Consider the following 24,933-nt stretch of genomic DNA (forward strand, 5'->3'; position numbering starts at 1 on the left):
CATTTCAGCAACTGGCCATGCCACAGCATATAAAGATCACAGTGACAAGAAAAACATTGTTTGAGGATTCCTTTCAACAGGTACAGTCTCATTCACTTACTTTCAGAGCTGTCAGTTTTATCTGAACAGCTTTGAACTACTTGAGTTGGGAATTCTTGAATATTTAATTTCATTGCCAACTACCTTAGTACTCAGCATTTAGGAACAAATATAGTCACATGTGTGCCTGTATGTTTTGTTTTGTGGAGTGGATAGAAAAAAGAGGGGAAGGCTTTGTTTTTACACTTCTCTTATTACTTTGGATTTTTATAATAAGCTGGGATTAAAGATGTGTGCCATCATGCCTGGAAAATAAAGAAAGAGAAAGAGGCAGATAGAATGGCACACCAGGGACTCTAGCCACTGCAAACTAGCTCTACATACATGCACCTCCTTGTGCATCTGGTTTACATGGGTCCTGGGGAATTGAACCTGGGCGCCTTAACCTTTGCAGGCAATCACCTTAACTGCTAAGCCATCTCTCCAGCCTTTGGCAAAGCTTTTTTAAGTGGGAAAGAACATAGCTATTGGTCACAGTATCTGAGAGATACTGCCTAAAATAGAGGCTGGGTATGGTGTCACACGCCTTTAATCCAAGCACTTGGGAGGCAAGGGTAGGAGGAGTGCTGTGAGTTTGAGGCCGCCCTGAGACTATATAGTGAATTCCAGGTCAGCCTGGGCTAGAGCAAGACCTTACCTTGAAAAACTAAAACAAAACAAAAAATTGCTCTAGGTAATTTTTTTTTTTTTTTTGTCAGCATAGTACAACTGTTCATGGTAGAAATTGCATAAAAAATTATTTTATTAGGCATTTTTAAGTATTTATTTAAGAGAGAGACAGGAAGATGTAGATGGAAAGACAGAATGGGCACGTCAGGGCCACTAACCACTACAAACGAATGAACTCCAGATGCATGTGCCCCCCACATTGTGCATCTGGCTTACGTGGGTCCTGGGAATCAAACTGGGGTCCTTAGCCTTCTCAGGCAAATGCCCCAAACACTAAGCCATCTCCCGTTATTAGGCATTTTTTAAAGGGAATCGTTCTACCTTGTAACATCTCATTGGCATTGCTGTATACATAGTTTATAGTATTTTTAGAATATTTGTCATAAGCCTTAGAATATTTGTCATGTATGCCATGAACATTGTACTTTTTGTCACACCTGAGATTTTGCTATTTGAAGGGAATGTGGATTCATAAAAGGAATGTTTCTGTTTTGTAGGGAACTAAAAGATCAGCATAAATAGAATACTTACTGATTCTCCTTAGAAATTTAATGTATTATAGTTCTTCTTGTTAGTTGATAAACCCCTGTCCTTCTCCAGGCCACACTGTTTCCTCAACCCCTAAGGGCAAATAATTAGTTTTGTAGAAGGAGAAACCAAAGGCACTGTCCTTCAAATTTGAAGATGGGCCATTAACCAACCATTGTGGAACATGTGTTTTTCCCTCTTGTACAGGCTACCACTGAGAATGTTTTCCATGGGAATTGGGTTTTCTTCGCAAGCACTGTTTTTTTTTTTTTTTTATTTCTAGTTTAGTCAGTTAGCTGTGAAACAACCCCAAATGTAGCCAACCCTATTCCATTCCCGACTTGGTGGTGGCTAGGGAACACTCCTAATCTCTGGTCATTTTGTAGTTACTCTAACTTATACGATTCAAGTGATAGAGCAACTTCTCAGGTTTAACTAGAAGTATACATAGTAAAATGTATAAAACTGCGCTATCATATAGTTACTACACATTTGGTGTTAACTGGACTGTAACCCTTTCTATTTCATGTGTGATTTAAATCGTCTTCACGAAGGTGAAGTCAGAAGCGGCAGAATGGTGTTCCCACAGCTACTGTCATCAGTTCCTCTCCCTTTATTGTTTCCTAGATAATGAGCTTCAGCCCTCAAGATTTGCGAAGACGTTTGTGGGTGATTTTTCCCGGAGAAGAAGGGTTAGATTATGGAGGTGTAGCAAGGTAGTGATAATATGAATACTCAGAACTTAGTTCCTTTCCTCCAAAGGTATCATTATAATTTGCTTGCAAGTATTATTTTCTCAATCTTATATTTCAGGAAAATGAAATAGAGAAAAATATTGAAGCTTTATCCTGCAGCTACAGAATTTAATACACATTATTTCAGTGCTTTGTTTCTAAGCTAGTTGATTTTATACGTGTTAAGACCAATTCATGTCTGATGCACAGAGCACCTTCCCTCTCTCTTTCTCTCAAATAACTAAATTTTTTTAAAAATCCAAGGTCATCCTTGGCTACATAGTGAATTCATGGCCAGCCTGGAGATCCTATCTCAAAAAAAGAAAAACCTTTTAAAGTATTTATTTTTATTTATTTATTTGAGAGAGAGAGAGAGAGAATGAGTGTGCCACGGCCTCTAGCCAATACAAATGAACTCCAGACGCATGCGCCATCTTGAGCATCTGGCTTATGTGGATACTAGGGAATTGAACCTGGGTCCTTTGCCTTTGCAGGCAAGTGCCTTAACTGCTAAGCCCAACTTTTTTGGTTTTTCAAGGTAGGGTCTCACTTTAGTTCAGGCTTACCTGGAATTCACTCTGTAGTCTCAGGATGGCCTTGAACTTAGTGACCCTCCTACCTTTGCCTCCTGGGTACTGGGATTAAAGGCATGCACCACCATGCCCAACCTAAGCCCAACTTTTTAAAAAAAATATGTAGCAGTCCTCTAAATGTCCATCTTGCCCTGTAGTCAATAAACAGTCATGATTAGGGCCATAGGAAGAGATAAATCCAGTTCACTATAGTGCAAAATATTTGGCTTTCAGTAGAAAAAAAAAAATTAAGGGATGAGTGACAGACTTAGTGAGGGTCAGAACAGGGCAATGCTGGATTTTGTGCAAACCAAACTTGGATGTGTAAAGTCTTTTTAAGGGCTGGAGAAATGGCTTAGCGATTAAGTGCTTGCCTGTGAAGCCTAAGGACCCCAGTTCAAGGCTAGATTCCCCAGGACAAAAGTTAGCTAGATGCACAAAGGGATGCACACATCTGGAGTTCGTTTGCAGTGGCTGGAAGCCCAGGCGCGCCCATTCTCTCTATCTGCCTCTTTCTCTCACTCTGTCAATCTCAAATAAATAAAAATGAACAAAAAAAAAAAATTGTAGCAGTAACAGTGTAGAAGGGCTTTGTAGGCTAGACTGGATTTGAATCTTTTTGCCCTCCATATTATATTCTATTACCCTGGACAAATGTCTCTGAAATAAGAATAGTAGCATCTACTTTCTAGAATTATTCTGAAGAGTAGAATTACTCTGTGTGTGTGTGTGTGTGTGTGTGTGTGTGTGTGTGTTGTGTGCAAAATGTGGGGGTCATGCGTGTGCCAAAATGCATGTGTGGACATCAGAAGACAACTTTGAGTGTAGCCTTTGCTTTCCATCTTACTTGAGACAGGGTCTCACTGATCATCACTGACAGCCCAAGAGCCTCCAGTTTTCTAGTGGTATGCATGCTGGCATCATATGCCCATTACAACATCCATTTTTTTGGGGGGGTGCATTCTGTTGATCCTCAAGTATTCACGTTTTCATGGGAGGTGCTTTAGCCACCGAGCCCTCCATTTCCACCCCTCAAAATACTGTCTTTTAATGATCTTGTGTGTCTGGCTTACATGGGATCTAAAGAGTCAAATATGGGTCCGTCAGGTTGGTAGGCAGGCACCTTAACCACTAAGCCATCTCTCCAGCCTTTACTTTAGAACCTTTGTATGCTCAGCTGGTGGCTCTATGATAGTATTTATGCTTAAATTTTTTTTAAATACTTTTTTTTATTTTAGAGAGAGAAAGGGGCATACACAGTGAGAATGGGCATGCCAGAACTTCTAGCCACTGCAAAGGACCAGATGCATGCACCACCTTGTGCATCTGGCTTTTTATGGGTAGTGGGGAAATAAACCTGGGTCCTTTGGCTTTGCAGTCAAGCACCTTAACTGCTAAGCCATCTCTCTAGCCTGTTAATAGTTATCTTTATAACATTATAATAAACTATAAAATTCAAATAAGCTGGGTATGGTTGCGTGCACCTTTATTCCCAGCACTCAGGAGGCAGAGGTAGGATTGTTGCGAGTTCCAGGACAGCCTGTCTAGACTATATGGTAAATTCCAGATGGGCCTGGGCTAGAGTGAGATGCTACCACACACACACAAATCATGTTATAAAGTAATCATAAGTAATAAATATGAATAAAAACATGTAGTTTTGTACAAGTTAAACAAATTTCAGGAGACAAGTCCATCATTTTTATCATTAGAAAACCATTTAGCTATGTTGAAGTAGAAGCAGCATTATCACCAAAGGCTTAACTAGCAGAAAGCCGGGGTCTGGAATACAAGGCACAGTGGCATGTGTGTTACACCAGCTTTGTTCTGCCAGGCCCAACCATGTTATATAATCACCACAATCTTGTGTTCGTATGGGTTGGTTTTTTTTTTTTCTTTCTTTATTATTTTTATTTTTATTTATTTATTTGAGAGCAGAAAAGAGGCAGAGAGAGAGAAAATGGGCACACCAGGGCTTCCAGCTACTGTAAACAAACTCCAGACGTATGCACCACCTTGTGCGTCTGGCTTACATGGGTCCTGGAAAATTGAACGTGGGTCCTCTGTTTTTGTAGGCAAACACCCTAACCACTATGCCATCTCTCCAGCCCTGGGTTGTTGTTTTTGTTTGTTTGTTTTGAGGTAGGGTCTCACTCTAGCTCAGGCTGACCTGTAATTCACTCTGTAGACTCAGGGTTGCCTTGAACAAACAGTGATCCTCTGCCTCCTGAGTGTTGGGATTAAAGGCGTGCACCACCACGCCCAGCTCTGGGTTGGTACTTTATAGTCCTTGAATTAGAGCTGCTCAGAGCACTTTTCTAATGATTGAGTGGCTAGAATTAAAATGTTTTACTACCTCTATGGAACTGATAGTTTTTTCTTCTCATTTGAGATGTACTGAGTAATGCCATTTCTTGTTTTTCACAGTGGCAGTTAGTAATTGATGGAATATGATTTGAGAGTTTCGGCTGTACTGATCACCTGGTCCAATAATGAATATTATATTTTCTCATGCATAATATTTCATTCTGAAAACATTTCTCAGAGTTCCTTAGAGTTAATGTCTTAGATTCTTTGAAACATAATAAGCAGTATATAAATACTATGAGAATATGTGAGGAGTTAGAGCAGAACCAAGAAAAATCAAGACGCTAGAAAAATGTCACCAGCTGAGGCATGTAGATTGCTGAGAACTTTGTGACACTGTTCTGTGATTTGTTGAAATGGTTCCTTACAAGATGTTTCATCCTAAGTTTTCTTTTGATTTCAGAGAATGGTTCTTTCTTTTGTCACATGAAGTTTTGAATCCAATGTATTGCCTGTTTGAATATGCAGGGAAAGATAACTACTGTTTGCAGATAAACCCTGCTTCTTACATCAATCCTGATCACCTGAAATACTTCCGTTTTATTGGCAGGTTTATTGCAATGGTGAGTATAACTACAGAATTGTGCATTTACTTTGCAAATCCAGCTCCACTCAGTTTTCTTCCATATGTTATAACAGTATAACAGAGCATATGGTAGAAGAGGTTTTTTTTTTTTTTATTGACAACTTCTATAAATACAGACAATACAAAGGAGCTTTTGTTATGTTTTGTTTTGTTTTGTTTGTAATTATTTATTTATTTATTTGCAAAGGGAGTGAGAAAGAGAAATAATGGGTACTCCGGGACCTCTAGCTGCTGCAAACGAACTCCGGATGCATGTGCCACTTTGTGCATCTGGCTTTACATGGGTACTGGGGAATCAAACCAGAGTCCTTAGGCTTTGTAGGCAAGCCTCTTAATCTCTAAGCCATCTCTCCAGCCTCAGAGTTTTTTTTAATGAACATATACAATGTTTTGAAGTAAAATGACTTACTTGGTTACCCTAAATGCTATTGTTTCCTTCCTGTATAGGCTCTATTCCATGGGAAATTCATAGACACTGGTTTTTCTTTACCATTCTATAAACGTATCTTGAACAAACCAGTTGGACTTAAGGATTTAGAATCTATTGATCCAGAATTTTACAATTCTCTCATCTGGGTTAAGTAAGTTTCTGTTTATATTTATTAAAATGTAGTCTATACACTTTAATTAGGATGCTTATAACTTATCCAAACTGTAGACATGTCATTAATCTATATGAATTGAAATGACCAATTCATCAAATTTGTCTCAGTGTTCAGTATGATAAAATTATAGTACACCCAAAATCTTAGGCAGTAATATGAACATGATATTTCAATTTATTTAAATTTTGATTATTACAGCTTAGTGGTTATTATTTATGACTACTGGCCCTTAAATTTAGAACTTTTGAATTTGAATTGTATACATAACAAATAGTGCTAATTTTATTTGTGCAGAGAAAACAATATTGAAGAATGTGGTTTGGAAATGTACTTCTCCGTTGACAAAGAAATTCTAGGTGAAATTAAGAGTCATGATTTGAAGCCCAATGGTGGCAATATTCTTGTGACAGAAGAAAATAAGGAGGAATATATCAGGTAAGAGATAATGGTCTTTTTGTTCCTGCCGCCCCCCCCCCCCCCAGTTTAGACTTTCTATTTAATTGCCTGAGTAATGGCAAGGGACAGCATATTTATTTATTTGTTTGTTTGTTTATTTTGTTTTTTAGAGGTAGGGTCTCACTCTAGCCCAGGCTGACCTGGGATTCACTATGTAGTCTCAGGGTGGCCTTGAACTCACAATGTTCCTCCTACCTCTACCTCTGAGTACTGGGATTAAAGGCGTGCACTACCATGCCCAGCTGCATTTCTTTTTTTCTTTATAAATTTTATTTTCCAGGTATGGTCTCACTCTAGCCCACACTGACCTGGAATTCACTATGTAGTCTCAGAGTGGCCTTGAACTCACAGCAATCCTCCTACCTCTGCCTCCTGAGTGCTGGGCTTAAAGGTGTACGCTACCATACCCAGCTAGGACAGCATTTTATTTATTTTATTATTCACTTGCAAGCAGAGAGAGATAAGAAAGCGAGACAGAATGGGCATGCCAAGATATCCAACCTCTGCATACTGACTGCAGGTTCATGCGCCACTCTGCGTCTGGTTTTATGTTGGTACTGGGGAATCAAACTCAGGTTGTTAGGCTTTTCAGGATAGTATCTTAACTGCTGGGTCATCTCTCTAGCCCAAGGACAGCATTTTTTTTCTTTTGGTTTTTCAAGGTAGGATCTTATTCTAGCCCAGTCTAGAATTCACTATTTAGTGTCAGTGTGGCCTCGAACTCACGGCAGTCCTCCAACCTCTGCCTCTCAAGGGTTGGGATTAAAGGTGTGTGCCACCTTGCCTGGCCCATATGAAGTGCTGGGATTAAAGGTGTGTGCCACCACATCTGGCTCATACCTGGATTTTTTAAAAAATTATTTATTTATTTGCAAGCAGATAGAAATAAAAGAGTGGACACAGCAGGGCCTTCAGCCACTGAAAGTGATTCCAGACACATGCACCACTCTTTGAATATTACTTTATGTGGGTACTAGGGAATTGAACCTGGGTCATCAGTCTTTGCAAGCAAGTACCTTAACAGCTGTTTCATCTCTCCAGCCCCCACCCCACCCCTGACTTTTTTTAAACATGTGTTCTGGAAATCATGAAGGCAAGCATTTTACCAATTCTTTTTGTCTCCCCCTTTTTATTAACAGCTTCCATAGTTACTGAAAATAAACCATGACAATTCCCTCCCCTCCCCCATTTACCCTTTCACAAATCTACACTCCAGCCAGGTGTGGTGGCGCACACCTTTAATCTCAGCATTCGGGAAGCAGAGTTAGGAGGATCGCTATGAGTTCAAGGCTACCCTGAGACTCCATAGTGAATTCCAGGTCAGCCTGGGCTAGAGTGAGACCCTATCTCAAAAAACAAAAGAAAAAAATAAATCTACACTCCATCATTTCCCATTCCTTTCTTCATTAGTTTTTTATTTTGATGTCATAATCTTTTCATCCTTGTGAAGATAGTGCTAGGCACTGCAAGGTCCTGGATATCATGGCCAATTTCTGTCTGGTAGATTGCATTGTAAGCAGTCCTCCACTTCCTTCAGCTCTAAGCAATCCTCCCCTTCCTTCGGCTTGTTTCGTTGATTGGTTGGTTTCTCAAGGTAGGGTCTCACTCTAGTTCAGGCTGACCTGCAATTTACTATGTATTCTCAGAGTGGTCTCGAACTCACAATGATCCTAAGTGCTGGGATTAAAGGTGTGTGCCACCACATCTGGCTCTGGATCATCTTTTTTAAACACCAGTTCTGTAACTCTAATACCATGAAACATACTGAAAAATATAACAAAAATAACGGTATTTTTATGGAGAATATTGTAAGATAGACTTGGTAAAATAAGTAAAATGATAGTTTGGGGTATATTCTCTGTAATGCTTTAAATTGGTTCCATTTGACTGTTTAAGAGTTTGTTTTCCTGCCAACAATCCATCTTTAACGGTAACCATTCATCTTTAACTACTGTATTTTGTCAGTGTTGGGGAATCCAACCAGGGTCTGTAGGTTTTTGTTGTTGTTGTTGAGGTAAGGTCTTCCTTGGATTCACAGTGATCTTTCTACTTCTGTCTCCAGAGTGCTGGGATTAAAGATGTGCCCCATCAGGCTTGGCTTAATTTTTATTATTTGCAAACAGAGAAAATGAGAATGGGCACTCCAAGGCCTAGTGCCTCTGCAAAGTAACTCCAGACTTGTGCCACTTGATTTGTATAGGGGCTGTATGGGAGAGCTAGGGCCTCTTGATGGGGTAAACAAGCACCATAAGCTCTGTCACTGACCATGTCAAGGAGTTGAACCTGGACTTTGAAAGCTATGCAAACAAGAACGTATTCTTACACTGTTATATAGGGGACTAAGGTAACTAGTAAGTTCCTCAGTAATTAAACATAATAAAACAGGAAAAAAAAAATTGTCATGAGCTGTTGTCACCAAGCATGGAGGCACACACCTTTAATCCCAGCACTCAGTAGGCAGAAGTAGGAGGACTGCAGTGAGTTCAAGGCCAGCCTGGGACTATAGATGAGTTTCAGGTCAGTCTGAGGTAGAATAACACCAACCTCTAAATATATATTTTAAAGCCACAGGTTAAGGTGCTTGCCTGAAAAGCCTAAATACCTGGGTTCAATCCCCAGTGCCCACCTAAAGCCACACAAAGAGGCACATGCATCTGGAGTTTGTGGCTGCTGGAGGCTCTGGCTGCCAGTTAGTTCTCTCTTTATATCTCTCTGTTTGCAAATAAAAAATAATATATTTTATTAGTGTGGGAGAGAATGGGTGCACCAGAGCCTCCAGCAGCTGCAAACTCCAGATGCATGCACCACTGCTCTGGCTTTATGTGGCCACTGGGTAATCAAACCCGATCATTAGGCTTTGCAGGCAAGTGCCTTAATCATTGCTCCATCTCTCAGCCTATTAATAATAATAGTTATTATTTTCATGGTTTCAAAACGACCACAAAACATATGTGTTTATGATACGCTTGGTTGCTTTTTTTTTTTTTTTTTTTTAAGGTAGGGTCTCACTCTGGGTCGGGCTGACCTGGAATTCACCATGTATTCTAAGGGTGGCCTCGAACTCACAGTGATCCTCCTACCTCTGCCTCCCAAGTTCTGGGATTAAAGACATGCGCCACCACGCCCGGCATGTTTATGATACTCTTAATATATGCTTCAGGTTTTTTGTAATAATAAAGCTTACATTTTTTATTTATTTATTTTTTTTGTTTATTTTTATTCATTTGAGAGCAACAGACAGAGAGAGAGAGAAAGAAACAGAGAGACAGAATGGGCGCACCAGGGCCTCCAGCCACTGCAAATGAACTCCAGACGCTTGCACCCCCTTGTGCATCTGGCTAACATGGGTCCTGGGGAATTGAGCCTCGAACCGGGGTCCTCAGGCTTCACAAGCAAGCCCTTAACCACTAAGCCATCTCTCCAGCCCTGCGTTTTTAATTTTATGTGCAGAACTTTAAACATTCTTATTGATTTTTATTTTTCTTTGCCAGAATGGTAGCTGAGTGGAGGTTGTCTCGAGGTGTTGAAGAACAAACACAAGCATTCTTTGAAGGCTTTAATGAAATTCTTCCTCAGCAATATTTGCAGTACTTTGATGCGAAGGAATTAGAGGTGATGAATCTGTCTTTATGCCATTATGCTAGTACATATAATGCCTGCAGGTGTCTACTTTTCAATGCACTTATCCATCTTTTCAGTGGCATTAGTATCTTTTATGCTAGCAGATGTTTAAAGCATCCTTAATTGTTAAATAAAACCTTAATTTTGCAAGGAAGAGTGTTACCTTGAAAAAAAAATAATAAACTTCACTAGGGAGGCAGAGGTAGGAGGATTGCCATGAGTTCAAGGCCACCCTGAGATGACAGAGTTAATTCCAGGTCAGCCTGGACCAGAGTGAGACCCTACCTCAAAAAACCAAAAACAACAACAACAAAAAATAATAATAAACTCTACAAACTAATGTCCTGTCCTTGAATGTATAAATATATGCCACTATACATGGATTTAATATGACACATTTCTGAGTACTATAGATAAAGTTCTTGATATTTAGTTTACTGAAGCTGCTGATATCTTTCCAAAGCTGTGTTTCTTTTGTTCTTAATATTTTATTTATTTGTTTATTTATTTGAGAGAAAGAGGGGGAAAAAATGGATGCATCAGGGCCTCTAGCCTGTGCAAACAAACTCCAGATGCATGTGCCACTGTGAATTTGGTTTACATGGGTCCTGGGGAATTGAACCTGGATCCCCAGGCTTCACATTTCACAGGCAAGCACCCTAACCACTAAGCCATCTCTCCAGCCTCAAAGATGTGGGTTTTTTTTTTTTAAATTATTTATTTATTTATTTGAGAGCGACAGACAGAGAGAGAAAGACAGATAGAGGAGAGAGAGAGAATGGGCGCGCCAGGGCTTCCAGCCTCTGCAAACGAACTCCAGACGCGTGCGCTCCCTTGTGCATCTGGCTAACGTGGGACCTGGGGAACCAAGCCTCGAACCGGAGTCCTTAGGCTTCACAGGCAAGCGCCTAACCGCTAAGCCATCTCTCCAGCCCCATGTTTATTATTATTATTTTGGTTTTTTCAAGGTAGGGTCTCACTCTAGCCCAGGCTGACCTGGAATTCACTATGTAGTCTCAGGTTGGCCTCAAACTCACGGGAATCCTCCTATCTCTGCCTTTCAAGTGCTGGAATTAAAGGCATCCACCACCACGCCCAGCTTATTTTTTTTTATTATTATTTTGTTTATTTATTTGAGAGAGAGAATGGGCATGCCAGGGCCTTCAGCCACTGCAAATGAACTCCAGACACATGTATCACTTTGTGCATCTGGCTTATGTGGGTCCTGGAGAATCGAACTGAGGTCCTTTGGCTTTGCAGAAAAACGCCTTAACTGCTAAGCCATCTCTCCAGCCCTCCAAAGCTGTGTCTTTAATAACTTTTTTTTTTTTTTTTTTTTAATTTTCAAGTTAGGGTCTCAGTCTAGCCCAGGCTGTCCTGGAATTCAGTATGGAACCTCAGGGTGGCCTTGAAATCACAGCAATCCTACCTCTGCTTCCTGAGTATTGGAATTAAAGGCGCATGCCACCACACCCAACTTGTGTTTTTTATTAGTTTTTCTTATGTTAAACATTTTTTGTAGTTATCTAATGAGACAATTAATCTTTTTCATTCCTAAAGGTCCTTTTATGTGGGATGCAGGAGATTGATTTGAGTGACTGGCAAAGACATGCCATCTACCGTCACTACACTCGGACAAGCAAACAAATTATGTGGTTTTGGCAGGTTTGTTTTGAAAATTATTTCTGTGGAATTAGTTATAGTATATAACAGTAAAATGTACCAGGGTATATGGATCCTTTATTCCACCCTATGCAGTAATAAATGAGTATAGATTTTAATAGCATCCTTTAAAGACTGCTGCTGAACAATGCATACCTTGTACCTTTGCCCCAAGAAGTTAAGATTCACCTGCATTTGCTATTAAGGCCTTGATATTAAGGAATCTTATAGAATTAGAGTATGGATTTTCAATGTTCATACTTTAATTTAGATGGTAAATTTAACAGAGCTGGTTTAGAATCATAGTGTTTTCTTTTAGAAAATGGCTGCCATAAATAGATGATCAGCCTCATTAGTTATTAGGGAAATGCAAATAAAAGTCCCATTGAGGTACTTCATGCATGTTAGTATTATCAGAAAAGCAAGAGGAGGAATGACCTTTGATTAATATACAGAGTAACTAAAACCCCTATGCATTGCTGGTGAGATTGTAAAGTGATACATTACTGTGAAAAATAGTTTGGGCCACCCAGAACCAGAATCATAAAGCAAGACATTGTGTTGAGAAAGACTAGGGAGGGGGAAGAGAGAGAGAGAGAACTAATCAAGGAGGTTATATCCCCAGCTTTGAGTTTGTTACTGTTTTGGTTTTTGAGGTAGGGACTCATGTAGTTCAGGCTGGCCTTAAACCAGCTATATAGTGGAGGACAGCCTGAACACCTCGACTTGTTGCTTCCATTCCAAGCTGGGATTATAGACTATCATGCTTGGCATGTATGCTCAAATAAGTGAAATAAGCCATACACAAAAGGCATCTATTCCACTCATAAAGAGTTTCTAGAATGGAAAATTTATCAAGAAGAAAATAGAATAGTGGTTAATGAACTACAAGAATGAAAAGTAATATTTAATGAATACGCAGATTTTCTTTCTTTGAATGTGTGTAGGCTGACATTGGTACGGGTGTGGATGCAGTGTGTGAACATGTGTGCATAGGCCAGAAATTGATCACTCATTTACCAGAGTCTAGGTCTGTCACTTGAACCCAGGACTTTCCAGTTTGGCTCGTCTACCTAGTTACCTTGCCCTGAGGATTTCCATCTCTTAATTCCTGAGTGTTGAGTTTATCTGAGAGACACCATCCCCACCTACCATTTACTTGGGTGTTTGAGATCTGAACTTTTAGGTCCTCATGCTTCAGCTGTAAGGACTTTATCCACTGAGCCATATCCCTAGCCTTATGGTTTGTTTATAATGATGAAAAGCTTCTCAGGAATGCAATAATAGTTTCATGGCAGTGTGAATGTACTTTTCTTAGTTCCAAGATGTGCTATAGGCTAGAAACATCATCCAGAGCCATCATGTGTAGAGCCAGAATTGTGGGAGGCGAAAACTACCTGTCTCTGGCTGCATGTAGCTGTGCTGAAACCTAAAGGGCATGGAGGGAAGGGGCTTGGGCATATAGCTGGACCATAATTCTGTCATCCTGGTTTATTTTCACAATATTATATTTACTCATTAGAAAATGAAAGAGGCAGTTAGAGAGAATGGGTGTGCCAGGGCCTCTAGCTACTGCAAACAAACTCCAGATGATGCACCACCTTGTGCATGTGGTTTTAAGTGGGTTCTGGGCAATCAAACCTGGGTCCTTTGTTTTTGCCAGCAAGCACCTTAACTGCTAAGCCATTTCTCTAGACCTGATTTCTTTATAAAACTAAAATGTAGCTGGGCAGGGTAGCACACAGCTTTAATCCCAACACTTGAGAGGCAGAAGTAGGAGGATCATCTGTGAGTTCACAGCCACCCTGAGAATACATAGTGAATTCCAGGTCAGCTTGGGCTAGAGTGAGACCCTACCTGGAAAAACAAATAAAAAAACATGTATACAGATTAGACTGTTGTATCCTATAAACAGACAGATCTAAGGGAAGATGGCTCCCTAAGAAAGCTGATCTTCATACCACATGAATAGGGAACTGTCAAAAATGACCTCCTTGGGCTGGAGAAATGGCTTAGCACTTAGGGCACTTGCCTACAAAGGCTAAGGACCCATGTTTGACTCCTCAGACCCCCCCCCCCAAAAAAAACCAGACATACAAGGTAATGCATGCATAAGATTGCATATGCACATAAGTGGCACACATCTGGAGTTCAATTATAGTGGCTGGAGGCCCTGGCATGCCAATTCTCTCTCTATCTCTTTCTCACTCACTGTCTCTCATTACAAAAAAATTAAATAAATAAAGGGCTAGAGAAATGGCTTAGTGTTAAGTGCTTGCCTTAGAAGCCTAAGGAACCTGGTTTGAGGCTTGATTCCCCAGGACCTATGTAAGACAGATGCACAAGGTGGCACGTGTACCTGGAGCTCATTTGCAGTGGCTGGAGGCCCTGGCGTGCCCATTCTGTGTCTCTTGTCTCTTTCTCTCTCTCTGTCTGTCACTCTCAAATAAATAAAAGTAAAAAAAAAAAATTTTTTAATTTTTTATTTGAGAGCGACAGACACAGAGAGAAAGACAGATAGAGGAAGAGAGAGAATGGGCGCGCCAGGGCTTCCAGCCTCTGCAAACGAACTCCAGATGTGTGCGCCCCCTTGTGCATCTGGCTAACGTGGGACCTGGGGAACCGAGCCTCGAACCAGGGTCCTTAGGCTTCACAGGCAAGCGCTTAACCGCTAAGCCATCTTTCCAGCCCAAAAAAAATTTTTTTAAAGATGGTCTTCTAAGATTTCTTTTTTTTTTTTTTTTTTTTTTTTAAATTTTATTTTGTTTATTTTTATTTTTATTTATTTGAGAGAAATAGTCAGAGAGAGAAAGAGGCAGAGAGAGAGAATGAGAATGGGTGCATCAGGGCCTCCAGCCACTGCAAATGAACTCCAAATGCATGCACTACCTTGTGCATCTGGCTTATGTGGGTCCTGGGGAATCGAACCTCGAACCGGGGTCCTAAGGCTTCACAGGCAAGCACTTAACCGCTAAACCATTTCTCCAGCCCTTCTAAGATTTCTATAAGGGAAGGTTGATGAAGTTTTGACAAATACCCTCTCCATTCAGTGTGGGTTAAAGTTAGCATCTAGTGTAGCTGACATTCTTTTTTATTTTTCAAGGTAGGGTCTTACTCTAGCTCAGGCTGACCTGGAATTCACTATGTAGTCTCAGGGTGGCCTTGAACTCACTGTGATCCTCCTACCTCTGCCTCCTGAGTACTGGGATTAAAGGCGTGCGCCACCACGCCCAGCTCTGACATTCTTTTTCACTAAAGATTTAAAATGATCACTTTTGTTCAGTGTGCTGCATGTAGCTTAATACCTATATATCTTCTTATGTGATTTTTGACAGTTTGTTAAAGAAATTGATAATGAAAAGAGAATGAGACTTCTGCAGTTTGTTACTGGGACCTGCCGATTGCCAGTTGGAGGGTTTGCTGACCTCATGGGTATGTATACAGGTCCTCTTCTGTACAGAAGACTGTTTACTGCTGTTACATAACTATATGGTCATTTTCTAATGAGCCACAGTTAACTTGGACTTATGCAGACTTTTAGAACACTTTGTAGTCCTTACTTCAGTAGAAAACTTTCCATTCCTTTGAGATGGAGTTTCATGTAGACAAAGCTAGCCTCAAACTCACTATACTGTGTAGCCAAAGAAATCCCTGTACTCCCAATCCTCTTGCCTCCATATGTATACTAGAGAAGAACTATTTTAGAAGTTCTATCTAAATAAACAAATACTTGTTGCTGTGTATAAGAAAATATTTGAGTTTGAAATAGCTAGGAGTTACTTTGTATGTGCAACATTGGAAAATGATAGACCAGAAAAGATAAGTAGCTGGAAGTGATGGCACATGCCTGTAATTCAAGGTTATTCTCATTTGCATAGTGTGCTGAGGCCAGCATGGTTATACTATATGAGCTGCTTATCTCATAAAAGCAGGGGAAGGTGTGAAGATGATTCTCTCTGTAAGGAGCTTGCTGCATAAGCATAAGGACCTGAGTTTGAATCTGCAGAACCCATGTAAAAGCTAGATGGGGACAAGAGGATGCCCACAGTTTGCCAGCTACTTAGCTGAATCAAGTGAGCTGGAGGGATGGCTTAGCGGTTAAGGCACATGCCTGCAAAGCCAAAAAACCATTTTTTCCTCTTGAGTATACTTTACCATTCATCATAATCATCTGGAAACTTGTTAAAACACACACTGCAATGCTGGGCATGGTGGTGCACACCTTTAATCCCTGTACTTGGGAAGTTGAGGTAGGAGGATTGTTGTGAGTTCAAGGCCACCCTGAGACTACATAGTGAACTTCAGGTCAGCTTGAGCTAAAGCAAGACCCTACCTTAAAAAAAACAAGAAAGGGAGGGAGGGAGGGAGGGAGGGAGGGAGGGAGGGAGGGAGGGAGGGAGGGAGGGAGGAAAAAGAAAAGAGAAAAGAAGAAAACACACTGGGGTAAGGCCTATGGATTTGTGATTCTAACTTGCTGTTGCTGCTGAACTGGTTAGCATAGTTTGAGACCTTTTGTACCAACAAAATTGTTTATGCTTTATTCTGTTTTAGGGAGTAATGGACCACAGAAGTTTTGCATTGAAAAAGTTGGGAAAGAAAATTGGTTACCCAGAAGCCATACCTGGTAAGCAAAAATCAGAAATAGCCTTTTTTCCAGTTATCCTCTGGCTACTTAAAACCTGTTTAGAAATTAGAGATGAAGGGCTGAAGTGATGGCTTAGTGGTTAAGGTGCTTTTCTGTGAAACCTAAGGACCCAGGTTCAACTCCCCAGTACCCATGTAAGCCAGATGTACAAGGTGGTGCATGCATCTGGAGTTCGTTTACAGTGGCTAGAGTCCCTGACATTCACATTCTCTCTCTCTCTCTCAATAAGTTTTTGTTTGTTTGTTTTACTTTTAAATTTTATGCCAGGGCCTCTTGCCACTGCAAACAAACTCAGATGCATGTGCTACTCTGTGCCATGAGTAATGGGGACTTGAACCTAGGCCAGCAGACTGTGCAAACAAGGTTTTTTTAACTGCTGAGCCATCTCCCCAGCCCTGAAATTTTCATTTTAAAGCTTGAATAACTTTCCATTATATGCCAAACTTTGTTTATCCGTTCCTCTGTGAACACACACTTAGATTGGTTCCACTTTTTGGATATATTGATTAATACTACTATAAACACGGGTGTACAGTATCTGCTCATATCTGTGTATCAGTTACTTTCTCAATCCTGGAACAATACTTGACCAGACTCCATTTATGAAAGGAATTGAACCTGGCTCGTTAGGCTTCACAGGATATCACCTTGACTGCTAAGCCATCTTTCCAACCCTCTTTTCATTTCTTTTTTTTATTGACAACTTCATAATTATAAACAATATCCTATGGTAATTCCCTCCCTCTCCTCCCCCCCCCCCCACTTTCCCCTTTGAAACTCCACTCTCCATCATATCCTCTCCCCCTCTCAATCATTCTCTCTTTTATTTTGATGTCATGATCTTTTTTTCCTATTATGATGGTCTGGTGTAGGTAGTTCAGGTTCTGTGAGGTCATGGATATCCAGGCCATTTTGTGTCTGGAGGATCATATTGTAAGGAGTCCTACCCTTCCTTTGGCTCTTACATTCTTTCTGCCACCTCTTCCTCAGTGGACCCTGAGCCTTGGAAGGTCTGATAGATATATTTTAGTGCTGAGCACTCCTCTGTCACTTCTCAGCACCATGATGCCTTCTGAGTCATCCCAAGATCATTTCCATCTGACTCTAACCAAAAGTGAGAGTAGCATTAATATATGGGTATGAACATTAAAAGAAATGCCTTATACATTTAGCCAGACAGCAGCAGATGTTACACCACTAGGGCTCATGACTAACCCTGTTTTAGGTTTTCAGTATCAGGGATGTATTCCCTCCCATGGAGAAGCCTCCAGTCAAATTAGAGGGCAGTTGGTTTCCACCATGACAGATGTGTCACTATGGCACCCGTTGGCTCATTTTTTTTATATATATATATATTTTTGTCCATTTGCAAACTGAAAGAGAGAATGGGCATACCAGGGCTTGTAGTTGCTGCAAATAAACTCCGGATGCATGTGGCACTTTGTGCATTCATCTTTACTTGTGTACTAGGGAACTGAACCTTGGTCATTAGACTTTGCAGGCAAGTGCCTTAACCAGTGAGCCATCTCTAGCCCCCCATTTTCATTACTTTCTTTCTTTCTGTTTTTAATTTTACTTATTTGAGAGAGAGAGAAAGAGGCAGATAGAGAGAATGGGTGCTCCAAGGCTTCCAGCACTGCAAATGAACTGCAGATACATGCACCATCTTGTGCATCTGGCTTATGCGGGTACTGGGGCATTGCACCTGGGTCCTTAGGCTTTGCAGGCAAGTTGCTTAACCGCTAAACCATCTCTCCAAACCCCCATTTTCATTCTTGATCATATCTTGATGCACAGAGACTAAATTTGATTGTTAGCGTATTTTTAAAATATATATTTATTTATGAGAAAGAGAATGGATGCATCAGGGCCTCTAGCCATTGCAAATGATCTCCAGATACATCTGACTTAAGTGAGTTTTGGGGAATCAAACCTAGGTTCTTAGGCTTCACAAATAAGCACCTTAACCGCTAAGCCATCTCCAGCCTGTCGGTGCATTTTTTTGTTGTTATATCAATGAAACTGTTTATTGGTTTTTTGTTTGTTTGTTTGTCTTTTGATTTTGTTCTTTTTGTTTTTTTGAGGTAGGGTCTTGTTCTAGCTCAGTCTGCCCTGGAATTAACTATGTAGTATCAAGGTAGAACTCTTCCTCTGGCTCCCTAGTGCTGAGATTAAAGGTATATGCCACCATGCCCAGCTTGTTTATTTCATTTTATTTTTATTTTTTTTTACAAGCAGAGAGGGATTGGTGGGGAATGAGCACACCAGGATTTCTAGCCACTGCATACAAACTCCATATGCATGCATTACTTTTTGCATCTGGCTTACATGGGTACTGTGAAGTCAAACCTGGGCCTTTAGGCTTTGCAGGCAAGCAACTTAACCGCTGAGCTATATCCATCCCCAAAGAACCTGTTTAAAAGTTCACATAGGGCTGGGGAGATGGCTTAGCGGTTAAGTGCTTGCCTGTGAAACCTAAGGACCCGGTTCGAGGCTCGATTCCCCAGGACCCACGTTAGCCAGATGCACAAGGGGGCGCACACATCTGGAGTTCGTTTGCAGTGGCTGGAAGCCCTGGCGCGCCCATTCTCTCTCTATCCGTCTCTCTCTCTCCGTCTCTCTCTCTCCCTCCCTCTCTCTGTCACTCTCAAATAAATAAATAAAAATGAACAAAAGATATTAAAAAAATAAAATAAAAAGTTCACATAAATTGACCTGTACGAGTGTTTTATAATTTTAGCTCTTAATTTTTTTGTGGGCGGGGGTTGAGGTAGGGTCTCACTCTAGCCCAGGCTGACCTGGAATTCACTATGTAATCTCAGGGTGGCCTCGAACTCACAGTGATCCTCCTACCTCTGCCTCCCGAGTGCTGGAATTAAAGTCGTGTTCCACAGTGTCCGGCCTACTCAGTTATTTTTTTGTTCTTTAGGTGAGGTAGGAAACCTGGTTTCACTTTTTTTCTCATAGAAAATCAGTTGTCTCATATCATTTCTTCAATATACTATTCTTTTCCCCACAAAGTTCTTGGTACCCTTGTTGAAAACCTGTTGGCCATAAACACACTGGTTAGTTGATGGGGATCTCCTTACTCTGTTAAGATCTATGGCCATCTATAATGACAGTGCTTCATTTCTTTTTCTTTCTTTCTTTCTTTTTTTTTTTTTTTTTTTTTTTTGAGGTAGGGTTTCGCTCTAGTTCAGGCTGACCTGGGCAGATTCAGGCTGGCCTCAAACTCATCGTGATCCTCCTACCTCTGCCTCATGAGTATTGGGATTAAAGGCATGTACCACCAAGATAGTTTTAGCTGCTCCTTAGTTGACTCCTCTCCCCCCCCCCCCCCAAGATAGAGTCTCACTCTAGCCCTAGCTAATCTAGAATTCACTATGTAGTCTCAGGGTGGCCTTGAACTCATGGCAGTCTTCCTACCTCTGCCTCCTGAGTGCCACCATGCCCAACTGAATTTTTTTAAATTTCATTTATTTATTTGAAAAAGAGAAACAATAGAGAAAGAAGCAAACAGAGATAGTGGTATGGGCGCTCCAGGACTTCCTGCCACTGCAAACAAACTCCAGATATATGTACCACTTAGTGCATCTGGTTTTATTTGGGTGCTGGGTATTTGAACCCAAGCCTCCAAGCTTTGCAATCAAGCACCTTAACCACTGAACAATCTTTCCAGCCCCACCATCTGAATTTTTTAAATTTATTTATTTTGGAGAGAGAGAGAGAATGGGTGCACCAGGGCTTTTAGCCGCTGTGAGCAAAATTTAGATGCATACGCCCCTTGTGTGAATGTGTGACATTGTGCGCTCTCTTGTCACTCTGTGTCTGGCTACATGAGAACTGGAGATTCTAGCAAATGCCTTAATTGCTAAGCCATCTTTCATGCCCCCATGTGATTCATTTATTTATTTATTTGTTTATTTGTTTATTTATTTGAGACAGAGAGAGGGAGTGAGATTTGGGCGTGCCAGGTCCTCTAGCCACTGCAAACTCCTGACGCATGCACCACCATGTACATCTGGTTTATGTGGGACCTGGAGAGTCTAACCAGGGTTCTTAGGCTTCCCCGGTATGCGTTTTAACCTCTAAGCCATCTCTCCACCCCTTTTTTGGTTTTTTGAAGTAGTGTTGTAGCCCAAGCTGTCTTAGAATTCACTATGTAGTCTCAGGGTAGCCTTGTACTCATGGCAGTCCTCTTACCTCAGCCTCTCAAGTGCTGGGTTTAAAGGCGTGCACCTATATGAATTTTTAAAAAATATTTTGGGGGGGGGTGGAGAGATTGCTTAGTGGTTAAGTTGCTTGCCTGCAAAGGCAAAGGACCCTGGTTCAATTCTCTAGTACCCACATAAGCCAGATGTACACGGTGGCCCATGCATCTGGAGTTCATATGCAGCAGCTGAAGGCCCTAGCATGTCCATATTCTTTCTCTTTCTGTCTTTATCTCTCAAATAAATTAAAATATATATTTTTTTGTTTGTAAGCATAGAGAGATAGAAGAGAGACAGACAGGCAGAGATAATGGGCACCCTAGGGTCCCCAGCCACTGCAAATGAACTCCAGATAATTGTGCCACTTTGTGCATCTGGTTTTATGAGGGTACTAAGGAATCAAACCCAGGTCATTAGACTTTGCAGGCAAATGCCTTAACTGCCCAGCCATCTCTCCAGCCCCACCATATGAATTTTAAGATCACCTTGCCTTATTTCAGCCAGGACTTTGATGTGGATTTCCTTTAGTCAGTAAATCAGTTTGGAAAGAATTGTCATCTAAATAAGATGAAGTGTTCTGAGGATGGGGAGATCGCTCAGTTGGTAGAGTGCTTGCCTTCCTTGCTGGAGGCCATAGCACTGCAAAAAGTCTTCTAATCAAGGAACAAAGGATCTTTCTGTTTTTCTTTCATTTTTATTTATTTATTTAATTATTTTAGTTTTCTGAGGCAGGGCCTTACTCTAGCCCAGGCTGACCTGGAAATCACTGTGGAGTTTCAGGGTGGCCTCAAGTGACAATGATCCTCCTACCTTTGCCTCCCCAAGTGCTGGGATAAAAGGCATGGGCCACCACGCCCAGCACATCATATTTTAATTTGACCTCTAAGCTCTTTTATCCATACTTGCAAGAAGTAACAAAAGCCAGAATCCTAAATTTATCTTCTCTTCATGGGTAGTATTTTTTTTTCTATAGCTAAACCTTTAGAGACAATTTATTATTTGCTACCTTATGAAGGTGGTATGGCTCAAATACAAGATACTATTTAAGCTGGGCTTGGTGGCAAATGCCTATAATCCTAGCATTTAGGAAATGCAAGCAAGGGGCTCTGGAGTCATTCCCAGTCACCCAGAGCTATATAAATCCCCATCTCAACAAACATAAAGGAAATACCTGATAAAAATTTTTATAACTAAACACAGCATGGTGGCACATGTCTTTAATCACAGAACTTGGGTGGCAGAGGTAGGAGGATTGTCGTGAGTTCAAGGCCGACCTGAGAATGCATAGTGAATTCCAGAACACCCTGGGCTAGAGCGAGATCCTGCCTCGAAAAAACTACATATATTCATAGCTGAACTGCGTGTGGTGGCACATGCCTTTAGTCCCAGCGCTCGAGAGGCTGAGGTAGGAGGGTCACCATGAGTCCTAGGCCAGTTCCAGGTTAGACTGGGTTAGAGTAAGACCCTGCTTTCCAAAAAATAATTCATGGCCAAAAGTAAAACATAGAAATGAGAGGGAGCAGAGTATTGGAAGATGAACTCGTACTCTTAGCATGTTGTACTTCACAGAGACCATGAATCCGACCATTTCCAGTCAGTTTGCTGAGCGCTGGTGCACGGAGCGCTAGGCACTGTGCTATGTGCATCTTTCTGTTTAACTTTTATCATGGGAGGTGGGCATTAGTACTCCCATTTTACTAGAGAAGAAACTGAATGGTCTTAGGTTAAAGCACTTCCTCAAATCCCAGAAACAGCCAGATGTGAACCAAGTGTTGTCTGCCTTTAAAGCCAGTGTTGTATACTACTGTCTCTCTCTCTCTCTTTTTTTTTTTTTTTTTTTAAATTTTGGTTTTCCGATGTAGGGTCTCACTGTAGCCCAGGCTGACCTGGAATTCACTCTGTAGTCTCAGGGTGGCCTCGAACTCATGGCAGTCCTCCCACCTCTGCCTCCTGAGTGCTGGGATTAAAAGCATGTGCCACCACACCCGGCCTCTTGTGTATTTTTCTCAAGGCAACGATTCTTTCTTTCAGTTTTAACCGCCTGGACCTCCCACCCTACAAAAGCTATGAGCAACTGAAGGAAAAGCTGCTGTTTGCCATTGAAGAAACAGAAGGATTTGGGCAAGAGTGACTTCTGAGTTACGACCTCACACCCCCGAAGGACAAGAACTTACTGCAATGTTCGTCCTTTCCTTCCCTGCCTGTTGCACAGCTTGTAAATTTGGACTGTGATTATTTAGAGAGTTAGCTGAGTGTAAGTAAATTAATATTATCATTGAGATTTATCTCCCAGTGATTCTGGGTGTCTACTCAGTGTTTTCAGAAAGCAGATCTACAAACACTAGTCAAAACTTAACATGAGATTTAACATGGCAACAACATCTCTTGTCTTATTCCACTAGATTGTTTGTTAACAAGTTTTATGTGTGTCAGAAGTCTCACTTGGGAGTAGGCCTTTTGTTTTTTAAGAGATTCTGCAAATATGCAGGGAAGTCTCTTGATAACTGCAATATTACACGATCTTCCTATTCGGCCTCTTCCTGCGAGGTGTTTAATGAAAGTGCAAGCTTAGCCCAGCTCCTGGGCACGTGAGCAAGCTGCTGGCTTGTGCTCTCCCTCCCATTTCAGCCTTGGCCTGACTGTTGTTTTTCATTCCTGGAGCATGAATCAGTGCATCATTTTGATGTTATTTGTGGAAATGATGCAAGACTCTTGCATCTTTCTACAGAGTAGTTTTGTCTATTTGAATTCAGGGAAAAATTAGTCCCAGCCAGCAAATGACTTCATACCTCTCTTCATTTGGAAGTTTGAGTATTTTAATTGCCTTGCAAATACTAAACTTTACAAATAATGTCAACACTGTGGTTCCTTCACTGTTGTTTTTAAAAGTTAACCTAGAATTAAAATTAATTTAGCTAAATTCATCTAAGGCCATTCTTGATGATTTTATATGATCCTATGCATAAAGTGAAGGTTTATTCTTTTATCATAATCCAACAACTTCAGTTGTTTCATTAATGAATTCAAGTTGTAGCTATTTTCTAGTCCAAATAGAGGTTGGTTATACAGTCTCTGAATTCATTTTCAATCGGAAGAAAAAACAAAAAGATGACATCTAGCAACCACAGAAATGTGTTCTCTTCAAATTTGTCATTTCTCTGGCACAGGTTGGAGTAGTCATTTCCATTTCTTACTTTGTCCCCAATTGAATTGATATGCCTCATCTGCCATATATTTTTTATTCCGGAAACTTTGTATTTCCCTTTTTTTTCTATGACTAGTTTATTTTAGATTGCTCCTTTAGTAACTGATGAATGCACTTTGACCTTCTCTGTAGTAATTAATATAACTTGGCTTAGCCTATTAGACTGTCAGGATGGCTGCTGCCATAGATTTGACATTATGAGCAGTGAGATGAAGTCTCAGCCAGCTGAGTCCCTATTATAGCCAAACCCAGAGGATAGCCTATAACTCATATAACAGGGAATTTGGCATGTGTAGCATAAACAAAGGTAGCATGAAGCCAAGAACATTCAGAGAGTACAAGCCACCATTCCACAGGAAAATAACTTTTTTTATGTCCCAAGCTGCTCATCCCATTGACATCCTGGAACAAGAACATTTTTTAACTTGTGCAACTATACTCTTTAACACTGCCATCACAGCAGAGACTTAAGTGAATGAAAGGGTTGCCTTCATCCAGAAATTGTCAGTGTAAAGGGAGAGATTAGGTTCTCCCCAACCCTGGTTTTTATCCTACATACCACGGGAAATATACATAATCTCTAAAAATCCTAGTTGTTTCCAAAGTAGGGTCTCTCTGCCTTTTTGTTGGTAGGGTTTTAAAAAATACATGCTATTGCTTTGTCTTACAGAGCGAATGTCTGCCAACTACCCACTGTATAGGTCTGGACTTTGGTAATATATGGTTATGAAAATTAAGCCCTCTATAAATACCTCCTATTGAGTTGAATTCTTGTATTACAATATAGTTACCTACCTACATATTTACTAAATTTATGAGATTAAGTGTAAGAAAATAAGCTTTGATTCTGCATAATGCTTCATGATTCACTTAGGGACCTAGAAATATTATGTGAAAATGTACAAATATCACCCAAAAGGCTTTCTGCCCTATATTTTTAAAATACAGAAGTTATATTTGAAGTAGTCCTGGC

At 40.7% G+C, this 24,933-nt stretch overlaps 1 protein-coding gene across 4 annotated transcripts in view; it reads left to right on the forward strand.

The window, feature by feature from the left end:
- Positions 1 to 24,922, forward strand: part of Itch (itchy E3 ubiquitin protein ligase) — an 89,795-nt gene extending 64,873 nt beyond the window's left edge. For all 4 annotated transcript variants that reach the window (XM_045156083.1, XM_045156085.1, XM_045156084.1 and 1 more), the window contains 10 exons: positions 9 to 80; positions 1,924 to 2,012; positions 5,373 to 5,532; positions 6,003 to 6,136; positions 6,455 to 6,595; positions 10,108 to 10,228; positions 11,798 to 11,902; positions 15,235 to 15,331; positions 16,451 to 16,523; positions 22,787 to 24,922. In XM_045156083.1, coding sequence (XP_045012018.1) covers positions 9 to 80; positions 1,924 to 2,012; positions 5,373 to 5,532; positions 6,003 to 6,136; positions 6,455 to 6,595; positions 10,108 to 10,228; positions 11,798 to 11,902; positions 15,235 to 15,331; positions 16,451 to 16,523; positions 22,787 to 22,886 — 1,092 coding nt within the window. In that variant the 3' untranslated portion in view covers positions 22,887 to 24,922. The remainder of the gene's footprint in view (positions 1 to 8; positions 81 to 1,923; positions 2,013 to 5,372; positions 5,533 to 6,002; positions 6,137 to 6,454; positions 6,596 to 10,107; positions 10,229 to 11,797; positions 11,903 to 15,234; positions 15,332 to 16,450; positions 16,524 to 22,786) is intronic.
- Positions 24,923 to 24,933: the final 11 nt, after the last annotated feature.

Source organism: Jaculus jaculus, chromosome 8 (assembly GCF_020740685.1).
Source record: "Jaculus jaculus isolate mJacJac1 chromosome 8, mJacJac1.mat.Y.cur, whole genome shotgun sequence".
In the NCBI taxonomy this organism is placed as follows: Eukaryota; Metazoa; Chordata; class Mammalia; order Rodentia; family Dipodidae; genus Jaculus; species Jaculus jaculus.